Here is a 20046-nt window from a genome sequence, read left to right on the forward strand (position 1 = left end):
CCCACATTTGGACAGGAGACACATCGTCGAGGGTATGTACAGAACAGGGGTCCTGGCCTCCCCCGACCCCACCTCCCCTCACTGCCTGCCTTCTGCCTCAGTTAAGGCCACTCCATGCCTCCAGGCACAGAAGTCAGACCTTGAAGCCACCCTGCCTCCTCATTCCCTACATGCGGTCCTTGAGCGAATTCTGTTGGCTCTCCCTTCAAAGTATATCCGGAACTGTGTTCCAGACTGCCACCCTGATCCTGCTCTAGATTTCAAAAGGCTATAAGAAATAGTAACTAACTGCAACGCAAAACGAAAATACACGTAAAAAGATGTTTGGAGGGACTCCTGTGTGGCTCAGTCGGTGAAGCGGCCGACTTCGGCTCAGATCACGATCTTGCGGTTTTTGAGTTCTTGCGCAGAGCCCATTTTGGATCCTCTGTCTAACCCTCCCCCCTTGCTCTTTCAGAAATAAACATTCAAAAATAAACATTTAGAGAACTGGGGAAGTTAGATGTGTCACGAGGCACATCTGGGTGGCTCAGTCAGGTTAAGCGTCCGACTCCGTTTTGGCTGAGGTCATGATCTCACAGTTCTTGAGATTGAGCCCCATGTCAGGCTCTACGCTGACAGCACAGAGCCTGCTTGGGATTTTCTCTCTCTCCTCTCTTCCCCTCCCTCACTCTCTCAGAATAAACATTAAAAAAAGAAAAAAAAAAGTGTCATGATATTAGATGATATTATGGGATAATTGTTCACATGGGCCTGATGCTGGCATTGGGCCATGGAGAGTTGCTTTTCCTAGAGAGGCAAGCTAACAGGCATTTAGGGGTGAGGTGGCATGAGGTCTGCCGCTGATGTTCGCGTGGTTTTTATGGATGAGAGAGCAAGCAGAGGTGCAGGAAGTGAATCCAGAAAAGCACCCAGGTGGGTGTTCTTTATGCGACCTTTATAACTTTGCCAGGGGTTTGAATGTTCTCGGAATAAAATGCCTGGGACACAGAGGCAGGAAGGACTGAGGACTGACCAGGCTTGAGTGACACGGAGGCCACAGGGGACCTTAATACCCGTAGCTCGGCCGGGGTCGTGGAGACGAAGCCGGCCTGAAGCAGACTTGAGAGAGACCTGGAAACAAAGAGCCCGTTTCTCCAGTGAGGTCTGCTGCCGGGGGCGTGGGCTAGAGGAGGAGGTGGTGGGGAGCTGCCTTGCTCCGGCGGGGGGGAGAAACCACTTCGCTTTCCATTTCCAATGGGGACGGTGGCCTCAGCCCAGGAGAACAAGACACTGATGGTGCGGAGAGCCTGTTGCTCAGGTGTTAGGACACTGAAGACCGTCGAAACCCCCGTTAAGTTTGGTCCACTCCGTCCAGCCTTTTCCCCACACGTGCTTCCATTGGTTGTAGTCCTTTTTTCTTCGTCAGTGTCAAATACAAGTTATTTCTGCAATGAGGGTATTTCAGGAAGAGATCATCACCTGTCTCCTCGATGCGGAGCCCTCCCCAGGCCACCCCCAGAAAACCAGGGCCAGAGCCAGGACTGGGCCCCAGCTCCCACCTGTGGGGCACCCCTGCTTGGCCGTGGGGGTCTCTGGGCCCCAACACCATTGGGCTTGTATCCTTCCCTGTCCCTGAGACTGGACTGTGTGCTGCCACCTCCTCCGTAGACCAACTGCTGTCTCCCTCGTGAGGAGGCACGCTGGCGACAGGGCGTGGGCTCGAAACCCCCTTTCTCCAGGGGGGCCTGGCACCCAGGCACTGGGCCTAGCATTCCGTCTGGGTTGAGCCCCAATTTCTGCTGCTTCCCTTCCCGGCTCGGTGGCTGCGGACACAACGCTTCAACCCCTTCCAAGCCCGTGGCCGTTCCTCCCTGTAGTGCAGGTAGCTGCCACACCAACGCCAGGTCCAGTGAGGACTAGATGGGACCGAAGTACAGGCAGCTGGACCTTGTAACGTGCAACGATGCCAGTTTTTCTTTAGTCGCCAAGCATTAAGGACTTTCCAGCTTCCAGGCAGTTCTAGGCAACGGGAATGCAGCCATTAGCCCCAAACTGACCAAGTCCCTGCTTGCCCAAAGCCCTTATGGGTGGAAGGCTTACCTGAAACCCCAGGCTGTCCAGGCAGAGCCCAGCAGCTGTTCTCCCCACAGCCAGTGGGAAACCGGGGGTGATCCCAGACTGGTCCTGGACCACCAAGAAGGAGCCAACCAATGCAAGATGGCAGTGCTGTTTTTATTCAACTGTCTTGTTACAAAACCCACCGGAATGTGTGTGGCAGAGTGAGGAAGATCCCTTGCTCTCAGCACCCCTCTCCCCACCACAACCCTGCGGGGACGGTCAGCTACCAGGGGCCCTCAGGACAAAGCAGCAGGTGCATCTCTGCACAGGAGACCGGAGGGTGGAGCGTGGACTTGGCCAGTACTGTCCACTGAGTGCCACCCTGTGGCTTGTACATAGCAGGACGTCCTCCTGCCCCACTATTGGCCTGGACACGCTGTCTAGGAAACGTCTGCCCAGCAGGCCAGGTGGGCAGTGAACAGACGTGGCATCTCCGAGGGACGGGCTACCTTGGAAACGGTTGAGGGCAGTATTTTCCCCAACACTCTGGGGGGTGCTGTCCCTGGGCTGAAGGTCCCAAGGAGGCCACAGCAGACTTAAGAACCTAGGGTTGCAGGGAGGGGAGCCCTGGGAGGCTCAGGCGTGCTCTGTGGGGCCGGGGCCAGTGGCATGGGAGTGGGCAGGGGCTGCAGCCTGCAGGGGGCCAGCGCTGGGCTCCGGGGACGCCAGCACAGGGGCTGAGAGGCCATCAGCAGAGTCTGTGTCGAGGTCCAGCCTCCAGTAAGCTTCGCACAGAGGCAGGTCATTAGCTTCGCAAAGACTTGAGCTTTTCCACCACCAGAAACCCAGGGAGAGACAGGAGCAGGCAGAGATGGATGGAAGCCGGGGCGGGGCAGGGAGCGAGATAGAAGCAGAGTTAAGAAAACAGACCACACCCCAAACCTGCCTTTCCCCTCCTGTGTGCGGGCCCCTCTTCAGGCAAGCCTGGCTCAGGGTGGGTATGTGCGGCCGCACCTGCTTCGGGGTCCTACGGAGCATCCTGAAGGGAGGCCTTCCAGGAGCGGCCACCCGTGTGACCTCGGCAAGTCCCTCCCAGCTGACCGCCGCAAGGCTGAGCGGCCTGCACTGCCGTGTCCCTCCCGGCTTGGCTGCCCTCCTTTTGCAGACCCCGGAAAGCAGCGCCCAGAGCTCGCTGTGGTCTCTCCACACTCACTACACTTCGCAAGGACGCAAAAGCAGAGACCTGGTCTTTTTGGGATCTCCGCTCAGCAGGGATGGCCGGGTGAGGTGATCAGAACCAGAGACCCCGGCGCTCCATTCTGTACCACTGTACCAGCCGTGTGGTCTCCAACAGGCACCTAAGCCCCCTGAGCTCAGTCTCCCTGCCTCTAACACGGGGTCTGCGGTGGCGGCAGCCTCCCTGGGCACGGGCAGATACGGGTGAGGATGTGGGTGAGCAGCACGGCTCGCTAGGGTTGTCAAAGGGGCGACTAGAGCACCGAGGTCCCCACACCCGTCTAACTGGCTTGCTCCTTCCTCCGGCCCCGCCCCTCACTCCCTCCCCTGCTCCTCCTGCCCTCAGCAGTCTGGGCACAGAGCAGCAGCCCAAGGAGAGTGCAGGGTGATAGGTAGAGAAAGAGCAAGCTGTGAACAGGAAGCAGGCGAGCACGGCCACGGGCATGCAGGGCACGGCAACCCGGCTTGGGAGCTCTAGGGGCCTCGACCCCGTGTAGAGGCCCCGCCTTCTACAGGTGTTTACAGCCGAGAGAAACTCAGCCTCCTGCGGCTCCAAGGATGGCAAGGAACCCCCTGGATGAACCACAGACTGACGGGGCAGGACATGGGAAGCCTGCCACTCAGGCCCTGGGTTCCCTGCAGTCTTGTCAAGTGACCTTGGGCAGGTCCCTCACAGCCACCCCTGGCCCCGGCTCCCAACCTCAACAGGCAGGGCTGAACTGCTGTCCTGTAACCACTTAGTCCACACGCCCGGCCCTCGGGAACATCAGGAAACACACACAGGGACATGAAGGGATTATGCAATATCCAGTGGGGCTGGAAGCCATGTCCCAGCATGGTCTGAGACACCCCTACCCCTGTGGACCTACTCAGGACCCCTCTCTGAAGGGTGTTTAAGAGGTGCTTGCCACGTATCTGTTGAGCCAATAGATATCAGGGACCAGAGGTGGCCCCAGAACCCGCTGGAAAAGTCTAGAACCATTCCAGCTAAAAAGAGATACTATGCCTTCTCATAGACACCAAGATGGCCAAGACAGTGAGGGCTGGCATTGAGTACAGGGCAGGGAAACCAAGGCCCAGACCGCAGACAGTGCTGGCCCTGGGCCTCTGTGGCCCCAGCATGGCCTCCGTGGGACAGGAAGGAGCATTTGAAAGCCAGCACAGGAAGAACAAACCCCACAGGTTTGTGTGGGCAAGGGCATGGGGGGCACAGACTCTGTCTGAACAGAGACTTGATTTTTCCGGCCAAGGGGCACAGAGGAGCGAGGCCTCCCAGTCTCCAGCCTCCGTTTTCCTCCACGTGAATCACACAGGGACTCTGATTTCTCAGGGCCCCTCGAGCTCAGAAGACTCAGGGTTTGGAATTCTAAGTCGTGCACGCAGGCTGGGGTGACAGGTCCTGCCCGCTGCCGTATCCCTGTGGCCCAGTACGGGCCTAGCATGTAGGAGGGCTCCGGTCTGTGAACCAGGCCGAGCTGAACAGGAACTCAGTGGGGTCGTACCCCTGGCCCGGCCTTCAAGGCCATCCTCTGTTCGAGTTTTTTCCTCCTTCGCACCCCTCTGTGGACCCTGACGCGTGCTGTGAGGTTTCGGTGACGCCCCCGTGGAACTGCATCCCTAGGCAGGCACTACGTCCTGCACGTTCTGGGCGTGAACCTGGGCTGCCAGAAGTTCACCCAGCTCCGGCTGGAATGTTTAAATACTGGCTAACAAGCTAAGAGAACCACACAGACAGGCCCAGAGTGAGGCAGCCAGCAGCCCCCCAGGAATGCTGGCTCCTGCTTGCCCTTCTTGGGCTGGGCCCACCCAACCCCTGAAGTTCTGTGATTTTCATCCTGCTGCCTAGGGCCTGGCAGTCAATATATATTGTCTGTCCACCGTGGCTCTGACCACGAGCTCTGCTCTGAAACCCGGGCACGGGGCTGTGCCGCCAAGACCAGGAAGGGCTCGGAAAGACGGGACCTTCGGGGCTGCCGGCCGGGCGCGGGCCCACGGGTGTGCTCTGCGCAGGGTCCGGCCCTATCTGTACCTGGACGAGTAATACTCCTCCTCCAGCTCGTACAGGTCAATGGAGATCTCATCCCGCAGGGCGATGAGCTTCCGGTCACACTCTTCCTGCAGGGCTCGCAGCTGCTGGTTGCGCTGGTCGATGGCCTCGTTCACCGATGGGAAGTCATTGAGGATGAGAAACTGCTTGAGGTCAGACACCAGTTTCATCAGGGACTCGCCGGCTCGGACCTGCGGCCACCAGGAGCAGGGCAGGGGTGGTGAGGAGGCCACGGCGGCCCTGTCTCCGTTTCTTCCTCTATAAAGTGGGACTAGGATGTGGACCTTCCCAGGGTCGTTGTGGGAAGGGAGAGAACTAGAGGGGAGTCCCGGGAGGGCAGGGTCCCTGGCTCCCGCCCTGACTGCAGAAGAGGCTTCCCCAGGGCTTCCCAGCCCCACGGGGCCACCAGCTTCCGCTCCAGGCGGTGCTCCACTCCCATCACACGGGTTTCTCGAGCCCACCCCCACTTCACAGAGCCTCAAACCCCAGATAAGACCGCCGCCCTGCCTGATGCCTGCCCCACGCTTCCTTGGGGCAGCGTGCAGGCCAGCTGGGCGCGACTCCTCGGGGCTCTCCCCACACATTCTCACCGGTGGGCACACGCTGACGGGAACGTTTGGTCGATGTGCTTGTTCTGTGGCACCAGAAGGGATTAAAATGCACACCTTGTTTCGCTCAGCAATTTACTTCTCCCCCAGTGAATCTCGAGGAGCTTTCTCGTCAGCTAAGGAGGGCCGACCCCTCTCTAAGCACCGCACGGCGCTCGACGTGATGGACGTGGCCCACCACCTGCCACCCCTCACACAACTGCCACAGACAGCCCTCCTCTCGAGAGGAGTCTCCTGAGGATCGGTTTGCCTTTCCTCCCCCCACCCCCCACTGGAAAGCCCCCGTGGGGACCGCGAGGCTCCCGGAGCCCGGGCTGTGCCCTCCACCTAGTGACTCACGATGTTGGCAGCTCGCACGTGCATCTCGTAATTGTCCTGCTCGCCCTGAGTGGCCCTCGACACTTGAGTCTCGTCCTCGATCTGGAGGACAAACAAGAAAGCCCAGAATCGGCAGGTGCCCCAGCCCACAGGTGACTGGCCGGCTGCACACACCCACAGTGGCTGCCTCCTGCCTGTCGTCCGCTGTACCTTCTCTGCCGGGCACTGCTAACCAGACCTTGGGCGACGTTCAGCCGCACCCCCTCTTGTCATCTTCTAAGGAGCTAACGGGCACCTTCATTGGGACAGGTGGATGCCTGTGTACGTTGACTGCCTCGCCATGTGCAGGGAGGTCTCGGGCAAGTCTTTTTTGGGGTGTGGAGCCTTGTTCTGTGTGAAATGGGGTCACTAGCTGAGGTGCTCGGTGAACCAACTGCCAAACGAGTAAAGGCACAACGTGGTTCTCTTAAGCGACCATTTACTGAGCGTTTCCAGGGTGCCAGGCACCACGTTAAGCACGTGACCACCGTTAACTTACGACGTTCTCACCGAAGCCCTGACTGCCATCCCTGGTTTACAGGAGAGCAAAGCTGAGGCAGGGCAGACCCGAGAGTGCACTCAAGGTGTCTCTGACGGTAAATAGAGGCGCCAGGAGTACTGCTGGCCTGTCACTGCTCCAACCCGTCCATCTGGACAGGGCTTTCACAGGGGGTCTTGCCAGGCACGGGCAGGGGTCGGGGCACTCTGAAGTGAGGAGCTGGACACCCTGGGTGCAAATCCTGGCTCTGCCAGTTATTAGCAGAACGACCTTGGCAAATCACTGGCTCCCGAGCCTCGGTTTCCTTCTCTAAGAATAGAAACAACAGTACTGCCCCGTGGAGAGTTTCTGTGAAGGTTAAACGGAAGGAGACCCAGACAGCCCTGGGAATATAGCGACACGATGAACAAACACTAAACACAGGCCAGCCAGCTTCATCGTCTTCAGAAAACCTTCGGAGGGTGGCAGCAGTCTCAAAGATCCAACCCTACCCAGACACTGGCCACGCTACCCTGCTGGAGGAGCCTCCCCAACTTTTCTCACTGACCCCACTCACTTGCAACAGCTCCCACATCTGGGCCCCCATCGGGCCCCACAGCAACCATTTTATAAAGTCAGCCAATGGCCAGAGGGCTTTAGGTTGCAGGAGAAACTGAGACACTGAGAAGTCTCGTTCCCACCCAGACCCACACTGCTGGTAAGTGGCGCTGGACGCTCAACCCTGGCAATCTGACTAGACTCCTCTCCAGCTTCATCTGTTGACCTGCTCGTCATTGCTGACCGCCCCCCCCCCCCCCCCCCCCAGTCCTCCCAAATGTTTTTCCCATGCAGACAAAGGCCGGGCCTGTGTGTTCACTGCTGTATCCTCACCACCGGGCACAGAGCACCTGCTCCGTGTTCAGTGGGTGCTGCTGAAAGCAGAAATCACTCCCCCCCCCCACCCCATGACCCTTGACCACAGCAGGTCAGCTACTCAGCTCACCACCATCCCTAGACCCTGCTCCTTCCCTTGGTCTCATTCCCCGGGGCCGCCCACCTTGGCAGTTTTGATGATCTCGGTGAAGTTGTCCATGATGGACTTGATGTCGTCCTTGAGCCGCTTGTTGTAAGACTGCAACAGTGTCTCCTTGCTCTGCGGCAGGGCTCTCTGCTGGGCCATGGCGGGGGCCTCAGGCAGTGCAGGGACAGAGATCTGGGGCCACCGGTCGCCACCTGGGAGCCAGAGTCCGGGTGAGCGGAGCCAGCCTCAGCCGCCCACATCCCAGCAGAACTGGGATCTCGGGAGAGGCCCTCTCCGTTAAACACACCTGTCCCACCATCCGCACACAGGCACACTGCGGGGACTCGTGTCCCGACCGCTCAGGGGCGAGGCCCGAGCCTTCCCTGGCCCCTCCGCGGAGCGTCGCTTCGACTCTACGGCCACCGCCGCGCCCAAGGCCCCCTCGCTCGGGGTGGGGGTGCGGGGGTAGGCCCGAACCACCTCCGTCTCCGCGCCGGGAGCCTTGCGCCTGCGCGCCGCCGACCGACGGAACTCGCGGCCTCGGAGCCGCTTAGTGGGGAGGGACACACCCGAGAAAAGACGGCGACCCCGCTCCGCCGCCCCCACCTGGTCCGCAGAGCCCGGCGCGACGGGCACTCAGTCGGGGTGGAGACGAGCGCGCGTGCCTCCCAGAAAGACCCGGCTCCCTGCCGCCGTCGCCGCTTCGCTCCCGTACAGCTGCGACTCGCCGCGGTAGGCGCGGTAGGCACCGCCCCTGGGCGGAAGCGGGCGAGAGCGGTCCTGTGGCTTTAAATCCGAAATCCCGCTCAGGCGTCAATTCTCGCGATCTCCGAGGTCGCCTACATATTACCCACAATTCTCTTTTTCTTTCTCTCTCCTCCAGCCTTCCAAGATGGTGAGTGATCCGGTGGTTCTTGGTGTCGAGCTGGGTCCGGCTTCTATCCACTGCCATCCTCTTCGGGGCGTGGCCGTGCGGGGGTCCCCCCACCGCGTAGCGCTAGGGGAGCCCCGCGGGGCCTGGCGGGGTGGCACTGGGCCGGGTAGAATCCCGGCGGCTGGGTCGGGGAGTGGAGAGAGGAGGGCCCCGGCGCGGAGCGCAGCGCCGCAATGCGGGGCTCGGAGCGGCGGGGCCGGGCTCCTGGGGGCTCCCCCGGCGGCCTTGGGCGAGAGGTTCCGAGTCCACCGCTGCTGTTTGCGGAGGCTGCCGTGTGCCGGGCGCCTAGAGACGGGGCGCGTAGTTCTGGGACGCGGGGGGCGCGGCAGCCCGGGTGGTGCAAGTGATGTGAAGAGTATCTGCCGTCTGAGTGATGGTGAGGACGCTCCTAACCACCAAGATCGCTGATGCACACGGGCCGTCGCCGCGCTCGCCTCTGGGCTGCCTTGGCCGGGGCCTTGGGCGGGGGGGGGGGGCGGTCAGGCTCTGCTCGTAGGCGGGGATCGGGGCGCCTCCAGAGCAGCGCGTGCGGGAGCGCGGGGTTGATCTGGGTGTCGCTTCTCGCCTAGCCGAAAGGGAAGAAGGCCAAGGGGAAGAAGGTGGCCCCGGCCCCTGCCGTTGTGAAGAAGCAGGAGGCCAAGAAGGTGGTCAACCCCCTGTTTGAGAAAAGGCCCAAGAACTTTGGCATCGGTGAGTAAGGAGAGGGGAGCACGGCAGCGGAAAAGCGGAAGTGTGCTGAGCGGAGCGAGGGTCGTGTTCCTTCCCCGTTGATAGGTTTCAGCGGGTGTGGGGTCCCCCCCGGCTGGAATGTGGGTACCCCGCCACAGGGTGCGTGGCCTCGTTGTCCCTCCCTCCGAGTGTGTATCAGCTCCGCTGGGATTCGGCTTGGCCGCCGGGAAAGCAGCGCTCACAGGCACGTTGACCGCTGCACTGATGGGAGGACCGCTGGGCTGCTTGTTGGATGGGGGAGCGTCGCCAGTCCCTCTGTGATCATAGGTGTTTGTGTGCAGATGATGTAAGAGAATATTTGCTATCCGAGAGATGGTGATGACACTTTAAACCACCAAGATCGCTGATGCACCTACACCCTCCCAAGTGGCGCTAAGCATGAACTTGACCGGGAGTTTGAGCCTCACTTACATCGTTGCCCTTAACTTCTCAGGACAGGACATCCAGCCCAAAAGGGACCTCACGCGCTTTGTCAAGTGGCCCCGCTACATCCGACTGCAGCGGCAAAGGGCTATTCTCTATAAACGTCTCAAAGTGCCTCCCGCGATTAACCAGTTCACCCAGGCCTTGGACCGCCAAACAGGTGAGGTTGCGTAAACCAGCACGAAGATGTTTCCTGGGCAGTTAGGACTGGATCTGAGGTCTTTAAGGAGTTCTGGGTACTTGCAGGAAACTGGGCTACTAAAACCTAGGTTATCTTGTGTGGTTTCGAGATCATGAAGGTGGCATAGTTGAAGTGATCTCATACATAGTTTGAGATTTTTTTTTTTAAAGTTAATTTCTTTTGAGAGCACACACTTGGCGGCACAAGCAGGGGAGAGGCAGAGAGAAGGAGAGACAGAATCCCAAGCAGGCTCCACACCCATCAGCGCAGAGCCCTGTTAACGGCTTGAACTCACAAACTTGGAGATCATGACCTGAGCCAGGATCAAGAGTCTGACACTTGACTGGGCCACGCAGGCGCCCCGTGGTCTGAGATTTGCACTACGATAGTATTCGAGACAGTGACTTAAAGCATCATGTAGAGTGGCAAAGATCAGAGCTTGAAACGCGAGGCTAAACTGACAACGTTCTTGCAGCCACTCAGCTGCTCAAGCTGGCCCACAAATACAGGCCGGAGACCAAGCAAGAGAAGAAGCAGAGATTGCTGGCCCGGGCTGAGAAGAAGGCTGCTGGCAAAGGGGATGTCCCCACTAAGAGGCCCCCTGTCCTTCGAGCTGGTGAGTGGGCCCCTCCTTAAAAAGGGAGAGTGGTGGGGTGGGGCAGGCTGTTGGCAGTGATGTATGAATTTCACCTGGAAACACCGTGGAGAGCAGAATCCGAGCTTTTTAACCCTGAGCCACAGCTGGGTGCGCACCATAGCAGAGCTGCTCTTGTGACCTGAGCAGTCCCTGTGAACTGCTCATGCAAACTGTTTCTGCTTCCAGGGGTGAACACCGTCACCACCTTGGTGGAAAACAAGAAGGCTCAGCTGGTGGTGATCGCACACGATGTGGATCCTATTGAGGTGTGTCTGATTGGTTGCTAAACGCTGTTAAAGTCAGATTGGGCCCTCATGTCAGTACTGGGAAGACTGGAAGTAAGCTGGAGTCTGGCTTGAGAGGCCCAAGTAGGCATGTGACTGCTTTCCGTTGGAAACAGTACTGATGAGGGATCCCACGGATAGCCATTGCAATGACGTGGATTTCTCACTGAATTGAACCTTGAAGTGCAAAACATGAGCTTTTTAACCCTGAGCAGTTGCTAAGTTAGCTTCTAAATCACTGCTTTTGGCCAATATACATTCTAAAGCTAATGCGGTTTTCCAGCTGGTTGTCTTCCTGCCTGCCCTGTGTCGTAAGATGGGGGTTCCCTACTGCATCATCAAGGGGAAGGCCAGGCTGGGGCGACTGGTCCACAGGAAGACCTGCACCACTGTCGCGTTCACACAGGTTAACTCGTAAGTATGCAAGGGGCCCCCAAACTCCCAGGTGTCAGAGGTCACGCAGTCCTCTCCCCCAGTACACGTTTCATTCACTTCTCGGGATTTTACCTTAAAGACCAAATGTTCTACCTTCCAGCAACACGTTCGTCTGAATCTTTGCCGATGATGGTTACGAATTTCTTCACCTGAATAAGCCGTGTGGTCATGTTGTGTCTGAGGCAAAGGCCTTGTGTTTGGGGCTACAGAAAGGAAGTTATTCCTGTTTTCTGGAAAGGTAACATGCTGATGATCCCCTTGTCCCTCCTTTTTCAGGGAAGACAAAGGAGCTCTGGCTAAGCTGGTGGAAGCTGTCAGAACCAATTACAATGACAGATACGATGAGGTAAGCAGCAGCAGGGCATAAGATGTTTGGGGTAAGTCAGGCCTGTCTCCGGGGGACTGGTCAGCTCCTCCAGAGCAGTCCTACTGGGCAAAGGACTTGGAGCGGCCAAGGAGAAGACAGCGCGACCTAGCATGGCTCTGAGAGCCTGACAATGACAGCCCACGCCAACTGCCTCTCCTGTCATTGCAGATCCGCCGCCACTGGGGAGGCAACGTCCTGGGTCCAAAGTCGGTGGCTCGCATCGCCAAGCTGGAAAAGGCAAAGGCTAAAGAACTGGCCACCAAACTGGGCTGAGTGGGCACAGGTGACTTTTCTGTATATAAAAGTAAATAAAAGGCTCTTTCTCAGCCCGGGCCCGTTGGCATTTGCGGTGGACTGCAATTTTTATCGTCTTACACACGTTTGGGGTGGTGGCAAGGTCCTTATTTGTTGTAGGGTAGAGTTAAACCTGCTGTCTAGGTTGTACATTGATCATAAGTGGCCCAGGTAGAAAGACGGATACAGTACAGAGCGTAGCACAGAGATTTATTTATGCCAATAGTTGCTGATCCCACATGAAAACATCTCCAGAAATCAGCCACTTCTGACAATTTAGGGGAAGGGCTACATCTGCTAGTCTCACACACCAGAAGTCCGACGTAGGAACTTCTTAAACCACAGGTATGACGTAGCTGCACAGAGTCCATACCTTGGGTCAAAGTCAAAAAGATGAACAGTCAGGATTCTGAAGGGGGTGGGGGGGACTAGAGATCCGGACTCACCATGGGACATCGTATCGGGGACTCACCAGGTGATGATGTATTGCATGTGCTCGTTCCTCAGAGTGACTCGGGTCTGCCCTCCAATGGGTCCCCCGGGGACGGTGCTCTCTGCAGAGATAACGGACTCAATCCGCAATAGCTATGCCGCCAGCTTCTCAGCACCAGTTTCTCCCTACTGCGGCTTGGCCAGAGCTTTTTAGATTTTTGCGCGGCCAAAAGTTCAGTACATACCTTTCACCTGTAACCAACCCTGGGTTGCCTCTTTCCAGACAGATATTCCCCTTTCTCCCAACGGGTACTATGATGTAACTAACAGGAAATAACTAGAAAATTTCCAGGGCTAAAAGGAAGGTAGAATGGGGTATTTACAAAAAAGCTACGTGATCTTCTAGGGTGGGCTGATCACAACGTACTGAAGTCAGCATCAATGAAAATGGGGTCTGCGCCTGTGAGCCTGGCCATGGCTTCCAGGTCCCGGTAATGCCAGTGATTTCTTTCTGGATTGTTCTCAGGGACAAAGGGCTTCCTGGTTTCTGTCAGCCTCACCATCCCAACTAGGTCCACTTCTCCCTCGATCTAGAAAGGAAAATGTGAGATTCCTCCTTAAGGCCTGTGGTTTCTATAGAGCCCTGCTCACAAAAAAGGACGGTTCTTGCCCCTTACCTGGCCTTTCTGCCGTGTATCCGGATTCACTTTCTTCCTGGGGACAAACCCTCTATTTACCAGGATGGTGATTCTGAAGTAACAAAGTATGCTCTCAGGTGGAGAAGGATTTTTGGACAAAGGTTAACGCTGGTAGTCTCCGGGAGAACAGGAGCAGGTGTGCCCTGGGAAGGCCTGCCTCTGTCCAGCCCGTGTCCTGACTGGCAGAACACCAACTCTGAAGACAGACATCCAGGGCCCCTGGCTATCCATCTCCGCTTCCTCCCTTGGGCCTCCTCCTGCAACATCCAAGCAGTGAGTGACCCTCTCCCACAACCCGAGTTCTGGCCTGTCGGTCCTACTCACCCCAGCTCTGTGCAGTGGAAGGGGGTGATGATGTAGGCCCCGCTCTCTGGCGAGGAAGAGAGGCGGCCGGCCTCCCGGGCCTCCCGGGCCGGGTCCACCATCGTCCGAGGCATCATGTACAGCTCCTTGGAGTGGTCAAAGTGCCCCCTGACCTTCACTGGCCTGTACTCCAGGTTCTTCAGTTCCATTGGGCTACACAGCAGTGGGGAGACGTGAGGCCCAACAAGATTGGGCGGGAAGTCAAAGCCTATGAGCCCTGCGCGTCACAAATAAGGCACACGTTTGCTCCCCTAAACTAGCTCTTGTCCCTCCAGGACAGTGCGTCAAAATGAGGGGTAGAGACCATAGAATCACTTAGGATGCTTTTTCAAGGTTCTCTCCTGTCAAGACAACATGAGGGCACACCACCCCACCCACCAGGTAAGAATTGCTGCTCCAGGGAGCCCATCAGCACCGTGCCCCCACAGGTACGATGGGCCTGGAAAAAAAGGTGAAACCCCAAGTCACAGATCTCTTTTTAAATCTGTCATGCCACTCCCCAACGGTGGTCAGGAAGCTCATTAGGACGACAACTCTCGAGGGCTCCCGTCTGAGGGTCAGGAGAGCAAGCGGAAGCAGCCAGGCCCCGCTGCCGACCTTGAGGGAGACCGGTCCCAGGCGGGCAGCCACACACTCACTCTGCTGGCAGAGGGATGGGCTCAGCCATAACTCTAGACTCGAGCTCTGCTATCAGCTTCAGCTTCCACTTTCGACGCTGGACCTGTGGAAACAGCACACCCCAGCAGATGGCAACAAGGGCAAAAGCTCAGAGCCACCACGGGCGCCTGGGTAGCTCAGTCGGTTAGCCATCTGACTTCGGCTCAGGTCATGCTCTCATGTTTCATGGGATTGAGCCCCGTGTCTGACTCTGCTGACACCTCAAAGCCTGGAGCCTGCTTCAAATTGTTTCCCTCCCTCTCTACCCCTCCCTGCGTGCTCGCGCGCGCGCTCTCTCTCTCTCTCTCTCTCTCTCTCTCTCTCTCAAATAAACATTAAAAAGAAAAAAAAAAAGCAAAAAAGCTAGAGCCATCAGCGCCAAAGCCAGTATTTACCTGCCAGGTCCCCAGGCCAAAGGCAGTCGCAGGAATGAGAAGCAGAAACCACTGGAGAAAGGAGTCATCCTCCGCTTTGGTGGCAGGTGCTTCAGCTGCAGAACCACCACACCTGCTTGGGCTCCAGGCCAACCCTAGGAAGGTTTCCAATCCTGGCGTGGAGTCAGAAGCCCCCCGCAAATAGACCTGGAGCAGCCTATTCCTCAAGGAGACATGAGCACTACTGCCCCAGAGTGAACAGACCAGCCTGTAGCCACCGGGCACGCTCCCTGGATGTTCACCGACTGCATAAGCAAGACCTAGGGCTTAGTCCTGCCTTTGCCACCAACCCCGATCCTGGGTAATTCGTGTAACCATCTCCCGCCTTTTACACAAGAATAGTCTGCCGCGTACTCCGTCGCATTAAGATGCACCCGCTATGCGGAGAGGGAAGCGCGACCAACTCGGGAAAGGGGCTCGCAAGAGCGCTCCCAACAGCTTCTCTTGTTCACTGCTCGTGAACTTAAAGATGGAACCACGTACAGGGAAAGTGTAATTCAGCGGTCAGAGTGTGAGCCTCAGCAAATGAGGGCACCTCGGGCGTCGCGGACGGTAAAAAAGCAGGCCTGGAGCGAGGGTTCTACAGCACCCTTCCTTCTTCCTCAGCACGCTACCCTGCCGGACGTGCACGCGCCACCCGCACGCCGTGGCTGTGCTGTCGTCTAGGGCCCCGGCCACCCGGTTTCAATCTTGGGATGGCCCCTCCTCAGCCCGCTGAGGCGCTGGGAAGTGACGGACCGTCCCCGGCCGGGCGTGACTCGGGAGTACGAGAGGGGCCGGCCCGAGGGCCACCTCGGCTGAGAGGCACGCCCGCGTTCGGGCGGCAGTTCGAAGCTCCTCTCAGTGCCTGCGGCCGCCCCCCACCCCTTACAAAGCGGGGCGTCTTTTCCCACGTGCCCAGGTCACACCCGGACGAGTCCTCACCTGGGCGCAGGGGGACCGCAAGGACGCTCCTCCGGACGGCGCGCGCCGGGGCCTACGGAGACCGAGGGGCTGGCTGAGCCGGCCCAGGCCGGGTCCGGGTCCGGGTCCCCCAGCCCGCCCGACACGTGCCCGCCCCGCGCCCCGCTCACCGGCGCCGGCCGCGCAGCGCGAAGCCCCAGCCACCGCACCGCCGCCGCCGCCATCTCCCCGCCCCGCCGGCGTTTCCGGGCCGAGAGGCGTCTGCTTCCGGGGCGCCGCCCAGCCCCGCCCCCGGCCCACGTGGTGCGAGCGGCGCCGGCTTCCAGCCCCGAGGGCGGCCGAGCCATGAGCGAGCCGCCGGCCGAAGTGCTCGCCTTCCTCCGCGAGCACCCGAGTCTGCGGCTGGAGCCCGGCGCCGCTAAGGTCCGCGGGGCCGGAGGAGGAGGTGCGGACCTGCTCGCGCGGCCCCCGCACCCCCTGACCCTCTCGCCCGCCCTCTGCCCCGCAGGTGAAATGCGCTCTCACCGGCCACGAGTTGCCCTGCCGTCTGCCCGAGCTCCAGGTCTACACCCGCGGCAAGAAGTACCGGCGGTTGGTCAGCGCCTCTCCGGCCTTCGACTACGCGGAGTTCGAACCGCACATCGTGCCCAGCACCAAGAACCCGTACGTGGGAGGGGGCGCAGGCCGGGTACCGCGGGAGGGGCCCCGAGTGGGGCCAGGTCCTAGCGCTGAGTCTGGCCGCTGCCGCGAGGTGGATTCGGAACCCCGGCCCCTCCCCGTTGGCTGCGCGCTCCTCGAGGGCTTGGCGCCGTCCTTCGTAGGTAGATGTTAGGAGACTGGACATCCGGGTTGCAGGCTAGAGCTCCCCGGTGAGCCCCCTCTCCGTGGTGCGTGTTTGCTTTTTGTAAAGCTGAGGCTTGTCACCTAAGGCTCTGAATGCGGTGAGTTCCACGTATTTAAGGAGAACTTTGGTGTAGCTGAACGTGTACGGTTGACAGCACTAGTTGAAGGGAGGGGGCCGGGGGATGCTTCCGTTCATCTAGGACTTTGCCAAGCCAGGTCTTCACTTGCATTCCCGTGTGCGGGAGCGGATGCTGATGACCAGGTGTGTTCCAGGTAAACACCGAGAGGTCACGGTCCGTCCGGGTCACTGGTTCTCCACCCCAGTTGCGGAGTGGAATTGTTTTCCAGCCTTTAAGAATCTTGATGCCCAGTCTGCTTCGGAGACTTCCTTGCCAGACTCTGGGAATCATTCTAAGATGCAGCCGTGGTTGGAGAGCCACTGGTCCAGACCCTTGTGAACATCCCTGCCAGCCCACGTTTGCCTGTCCCCTAGGCACCAGCTGTTCTGCAGACTCACCCTGCGGCACATCAACAAGGTCCCCGAGCATGTGCTGAGGCACACCCAGGGCCAGCGGTACCAGAGAGCTCTGCGTGAATGTAAGTAGCCGTGGGCAGACACAGCCTGCCTCAGTTTACAAGTATTTCGGGTGCATGCCTGCTCTTCTCCAGGACCAGTGCCCTCGAAGGCAGAAGTGGTGTCTCAGTCAGCTTTTGGCAGTAGCTGGTGGTGCACCCGGCCCAGCCCAGGGGAGGGGTGGTGGCGGAGACTGCGATAAAGCAGGCAGTGGGCCCCTACGTAACTGTGAGTGCTGGGGCGGTCTTGTGCCGAGGGCCACCAGGAGGCCTGCCTAATGCGGAGGCCCTGGGGAGGCGGGGTTTCTGGGCTGAGACTTTAGGGACATAGCGAGTAGAGGCAAGAGTGCTCCCGTTAGAGGAAGGATTCCGGCAAGGTCAGAGGCAGAAAAACACTTGGTTGTGGGAGGTCCTGAAGGATGGCCACTGTGACACCACGCAAGATGGGGTCGGGGTCAGCAAGGTAGGTGGAACAAGACCACAGGGGGTCTTGGAGGCCACAAAGGACTGAAGCAGGGACTGGCGGTCACTGTGTGCGTCAGGGTCACTGTGGCTCTTGAGGGCGGGGGTGGGGGGTGGGAAGGAGTGGAACAGGGGACCCTTGGCGGCCGCGCAGCCAGCTGAAGGTGACGGTGGCCGGGGCTACAGGTGCTGGCAGGGAAGATGTGGACAGATTGCAGCTGTTCTGTGGGTAGAATCAGTAGGTGAGGGAGAGGAAGAAGTCAGCTGTGACTCCCGGATTCCTGGCTCGAGAACTGGGGTGCTTACGAGAGTGGCATCTGAGTCACAGGCTTTGTGGGGAAATGAAGCATTCCCTTCAACGTGTGTCAGGGAAGGTGGCTGTTGAAGACACGGGCCAGTGCTCAGATGATGCACACCACTGACACTAAGTGGCGTTTGCGTCCACAGAGCCACAGAAGAGGGGACGGGGCCAGGCCTGACCAAGGAAGAGCCCCAGGAGGGGGAGAAGCAGGCGGGGTGGTGTTGGGACGGAGGTGTCAAGGAGGAAATGGTAGACGCTTCTCAAATGCTCCTGAAGGGAAGGTGGGGACAGAGCCGGCGGGAGCCCCACGGGGAAGAGAGGGCCAGGTGGGGCAGAGCCAGTGGATCTGGGTATGGAGACAGAGGCAAGATGAGGGAGAGAACTCTGAAGGCTTTGTTTCCCCAACAAGAAACGAGGCCCAGTCTTCGCCCACGGGCAAAAGTGAAGGACCCGTGAAGGGTCCCACGTTGGCACAGAGCCTGGGGGCTGCTGGGTGTGGGTAGGGAGGGAGGGACTGGGTTTTCCCCAGTAAGAGAGTCATCCTGATGCTGGAGCGTGTGGCTCACGGGACCAGCAGCCGAGAGGAGCCAGAGCCCGGCAGCCGGGGAATCTGGCCGGGGGTTCTGAGAGGGGACTCCAGGTGTGGGGTCCACTGGCCCCGAGGCCGTGTGGGGCCACAGAGCGAGTGGCAGAGATGAGGCAGGAGAGAAGAGCCTGGCGGTGGGGGACATCAGAGGCCAGGGCCCGGTCCCCTCCCCCTCCTCCCTGAGACAGGAGAGCGCCGCCCACAGAGGGCCACCTTCAACAGCCAGGCCCCTTGGTGCCACCCCGCTCCTCATCGGGGTTTGGTCTGTGTCCGCCACGCCGGGCGTCCGGCCTCCCCAAGGCCCCTGTACACAAGACAGTGTGGAGGCCTCCTCGCGGCCCCCCCCTGCTCCAGGCAGGGTCAGCAGCGGCCAAGCTCCCACTCTCACCCAGGCTGGGGCCCGGCACAGCTCTGTGTCTGCTCACGCCTCACCGCGCCCCCACCGGCCTCCCTCCTCTCCTCTCCTGGTAGGAGCTGAGCCAGGGCACCTCCCGCCACCACATTTTACCCAGCAGACCGGGGGGGGGGGGGGGGGGGGGGAGGTTGGGGGCCCGGTGGAGCTGGTGTCTGCTCCGGAGGACAGGGGGGCAGACACGGCGTGCCGGCCCATCTCCCAGATGAAAGGTGTCAGAAGCAGGGCGCGGAGTACGTGGCCGCCTGCCTCCTGCACAGGAGGAGGAGGAGGGAGGACCAGGTGGACGGTGCCGGGCCGCCTCGCCGGGGAGAAGCCTTCTGGGAACCTTCGTCCGGTGAGGACGGCGCAGCTGCAAGTGACAGTGATGACAGCATGACAGACCTGTACCCGCGTGAGTGGGACCGGCCCCCCCGCCCCCGGACGTCCAGTCTGTCCTGAGCCTGCAGCCAGCAGGCTCCAGCCTCCTTCCCTCCCACGTCGTGTGCTCGGGCCCTCGGCCCCGGCTGCGCCCCCTCAGCCCCGCGCAGACGGTGACCCGGACCTAAAACTGCCCATCCCTCCGTCCCTCTCAGCCGAGCTGTTCACCAGAAAGGACCCGGGAGGGACTGAACACGGGGACGGCACTGAGGACTTTCTGACCGAGGGGGAGGACGAGAGGCCAAGGGGCCTGACAGAGACGGGCCCTGGGGGCAGAGAAGAGACGCGAGGGGACCAGGAGCCTGTCCTCAAGCGCCGGAAGGTGAGTGGCAGCTTCCCCTGCCGACGGTTCTCCGTTTCCTCACAAAATCTGTTTAAAGAACCTTTCTGTGGCAGATAAAATGCCAAGCTAACGTTTCGGGAGTAAACTAGAAGCCGAGGCTGCTTTGGCCTGACGGGGCCAGGGGCTGCCGCACGGACGCTGGGCTCTGCAGCCCGTCCGAGGGGACTCTGGGGCGCACGCTGCAGGGGACCCGCGGGAGGGCCTTGTTAGGCCATGGCCAAGGTTCCGTCGCCCTCGGGTCTACAGGAGATCCAGAGCTCTCTGGAGGCTGGGGGGGGGGGGGGGGCGCATTTCAGGGAAGCCACGGGTGGACAGCTGGCCTGACTCGGGGGTGTCCCTCCGAGAGGACGGGGATGGCTCACTAACCGGAGCTCCGTGTTCGTGTTCCAGAGACAGTTGGGCTCGGCGAAGAAGTTCAGACGTCACCACCGTAAACCCAAGAGCTTCAGCAATTTTAAACAGTCAGGTTAATAAACGGCTGCCGGAGAAAAGCACGTGTGGAAAGCTTTTCCGGAGTCCTTCAGGTCCTCGAGCCCGGGTCCTCTTCA

General features: G+C 59.7%; 4 protein-coding genes and 5 non-coding genes across 15 annotated transcripts; 7 read left to right on the plus strand and 2 right to left on the minus strand.

Moving 5' to 3' along the window:
* Positions 1-898: 898 nt before the first annotated feature.
* MED22 (mediator complex subunit 22) lies at positions 899-8564 on the minus strand. 4 transcript variants are annotated; one of them, XM_047829739.1, is made up of 5 exons: positions 8394-8564; positions 7824-7999; positions 6271-6351; positions 5306-5514; positions 899-1427 (listed from the first exon to the last, which is right to left on the minus strand). In XM_047829739.1, exons 2-5 carry the CDS (start codon positions 7944-7946, stop codon positions 1334-1336), a joined length of 507 nt encoding a protein of 168 aa, XP_047685695.1. In that variant the 5' UTR covers positions 7947-7999; positions 8394-8564; the 3' UTR covers positions 899-1333. The 4 variants fall into 4 exon arrangements, with proteins under 4 accessions (XP_047685695.1, XP_047685696.1, XP_047685693.1 ...); XM_047829740.1 differs by lacking the exon at positions 899-1427 and adding an exon at positions 1455-2001 and having other exon boundaries at positions 8394-8562; XM_047829737.1 differs by lacking the exon at positions 899-1427 and adding an exon at positions 2194-2866 and having other exon boundaries at positions 8394-8560.
* RPL7A (ribosomal protein L7a) lies at positions 1273-12103 on the plus strand. Of its 2 annotated transcripts, none has more exons than XM_047829735.1 (8): positions 1273-1278; positions 9291-9411; positions 9884-10033; positions 10530-10670; positions 10878-10957; positions 11259-11389; positions 11687-11756; positions 11946-12103. In XM_047829735.1, the coding sequence occupies exons 1-8, from the start codon at positions 1276-1278 to the stop codon at positions 12048-12050; spliced, it is 801 nt and encodes a 266-aa protein (XP_047685691.1). In that variant the 5' UTR covers positions 1273-1275; the 3' UTR covers positions 12051-12103. The 2 variants fall into 2 exon arrangements, with proteins under 2 accessions (XP_047685691.1, XP_047685689.1); XM_047829733.1 differs by lacking the exon at positions 1273-1278 and adding an exon at positions 8646-8682.
* LOC125151041 (small nucleolar RNA SNORD24) lies at positions 9060-9133 on the plus strand. Its single transcript, XR_007146600.1, has one exon. It is a non-coding gene; the product is annotated as a small nucleolar RNA SNORD24 (small nucleolar RNA).
* Positions 9727-9801, plus strand: LOC125151040 (small nucleolar RNA SNORD24). Its single transcript, XR_007146599.1, has one exon. It is a non-coding gene; the product is annotated as a small nucleolar RNA SNORD24 (small nucleolar RNA).
* On the plus strand, positions 10722-10793 carry LOC125151038 (small nucleolar RNA SNORD36). The gene has a single exon (XR_007146597.1). It is a non-coding gene; the product is annotated as a small nucleolar RNA SNORD36 (small nucleolar RNA).
* On the plus strand, positions 11120-11191 carry LOC125151037 (small nucleolar RNA SNORD36). Its single transcript, XR_007146596.1, has one exon. It is a non-coding gene; the product is annotated as a small nucleolar RNA SNORD36 (small nucleolar RNA).
* LOC125151039 (small nucleolar RNA SNORD36) lies at positions 11531-11597 on the plus strand. Its single transcript, XR_007146598.1, has one exon. It is a non-coding gene; the product is annotated as a small nucleolar RNA SNORD36 (small nucleolar RNA).
* Positions 12104-12264: 161 nt separating the features above from the next.
* Positions 12265-15905, minus strand: LOC125150203 (surfeit locus protein 1). 3 transcript variants are annotated; one of them, XM_047829728.1, is made up of 9 exons: positions 15729-15905; positions 15580-15631; positions 14617-14768; positions 14203-14285; positions 13526-13717; positions 13181-13253; positions 12931-13093; positions 12544-12625; positions 12265-12444 (listed from the first exon to the last, which is right to left on the minus strand). In XM_047829728.1, exons 1-9 carry the CDS (start codon positions 15903-15905, stop codon positions 12375-12377), a joined length of 1044 nt encoding a protein of 347 aa, XP_047685684.1. In that variant the 3' UTR covers positions 12265-12374. The 3 variants fall into 3 exon arrangements, with proteins under 3 accessions (XP_047685684.1, XP_047685685.1, XP_047685686.1); XM_047829729.1 differs by having other exon boundaries at positions 14617-14750; positions 15729-15793; XM_047829730.1 differs by having other exon boundaries at positions 14617-14711; positions 15729-15791.
* On the plus strand, positions 15859-20030 carry SURF2 (surfeit 2). The gene is made up of 6 exons (XM_047829736.1): positions 15859-15981; positions 16067-16221; positions 16895-16998; positions 18941-19129; positions 19311-19477; positions 19889-20030. The coding sequence occupies exons 1-6, from the start codon at positions 15904-15906 to the stop codon at positions 19967-19969; spliced, it is 774 nt and encodes a 257-aa protein (XP_047685692.1). The 5' UTR covers positions 15859-15903; the 3' UTR covers positions 19970-20030.
* The last annotated feature ends 16 nt before the right edge of the window (positions 20031-20046 follow it).

This window comes from Prionailurus viverrinus, chromosome D4 (genome assembly GCF_022837055.1).
Source record: "Prionailurus viverrinus isolate Anna chromosome D4, UM_Priviv_1.0, whole genome shotgun sequence".
Taxonomy (NCBI): domain Eukaryota; kingdom Metazoa; phylum Chordata; class Mammalia; order Carnivora; family Felidae; genus Prionailurus; species Prionailurus viverrinus.

Coding starts and splice junctions, on each gene's coding strand:
- RPL7A (XM_047829735.1), top strand. Junction 9,412..9,883: donor GCCCAAGAACTTTGGCATCG/GTGAGTAAGGAG, acceptor TTAACTTCTCAG/GACAGGACATCCAGCCCAAA. Junction 11,390..11,686: donor GCGTTCACACAGGTTAACTC/GTAAGTATGCAA, acceptor CTCCTTTTTCAG/GGAAGACAAAGGAGCTCTGG.
- SURF2 (XM_047829736.1), top strand. CDS start 15,904: ATGAGCGAGCCGCCGGCCGAAGTGCTCGCCTTCCTCCGCGAGCACCCG. Junction 16,222..16,894: donor GTGCCCAGCACCAAGAACCC/GTACGTGGGAGG, acceptor CCTGTCCCCTAG/GCACCAGCTGTTCTGCAGAC. Junction 19,130..19,310: donor CATGACAGACCTGTACCCGC/GTGAGTGGGACC, acceptor CGTCCCTCTCAG/CCGAGCTGTTCACCAGAAAG.
- LOC125150203 (XM_047829728.1), bottom strand. CDS start 15,905: ATGGCTCGGCCGCCCTCGGGGCTGGAAGCCGGCGCCGCTCGCACCACG. Junction 13,718..14,202: donor CCCATCCCTCTGCCAGCAGA/GTGAGTGTGTGG, acceptor ACTGCTGTGTAG/CCCAATGGAACTGAAGAACC. Junction 13,254..13,525: donor TTCCACTGCACAGAGCTGGG/GTGAGTAGGACC, acceptor TTGTTACTTCAG/AATCACCATCCTGGTAAATA.
- MED22 (XM_047829737.1), bottom strand. CDS start 7,946: ATGGCCCAGCAGAGAGCCCTGCCGCAGAGCAAGGAGACACTGTTGCAG. Junction 6,352..7,823: donor AGATCATCAAAACTGCCAAG/GTGGGCGGCCCC, acceptor TTTGTCCTCCAG/ATCGAGGACGAGACTCAAGT. Junction 2,867..5,305: donor GAGGAGTATTACTCGTCCAG/GTACAGATAGGG, acceptor GTGGTGGAAAAG/CTCAAGTCTTTGCGAAGCTA.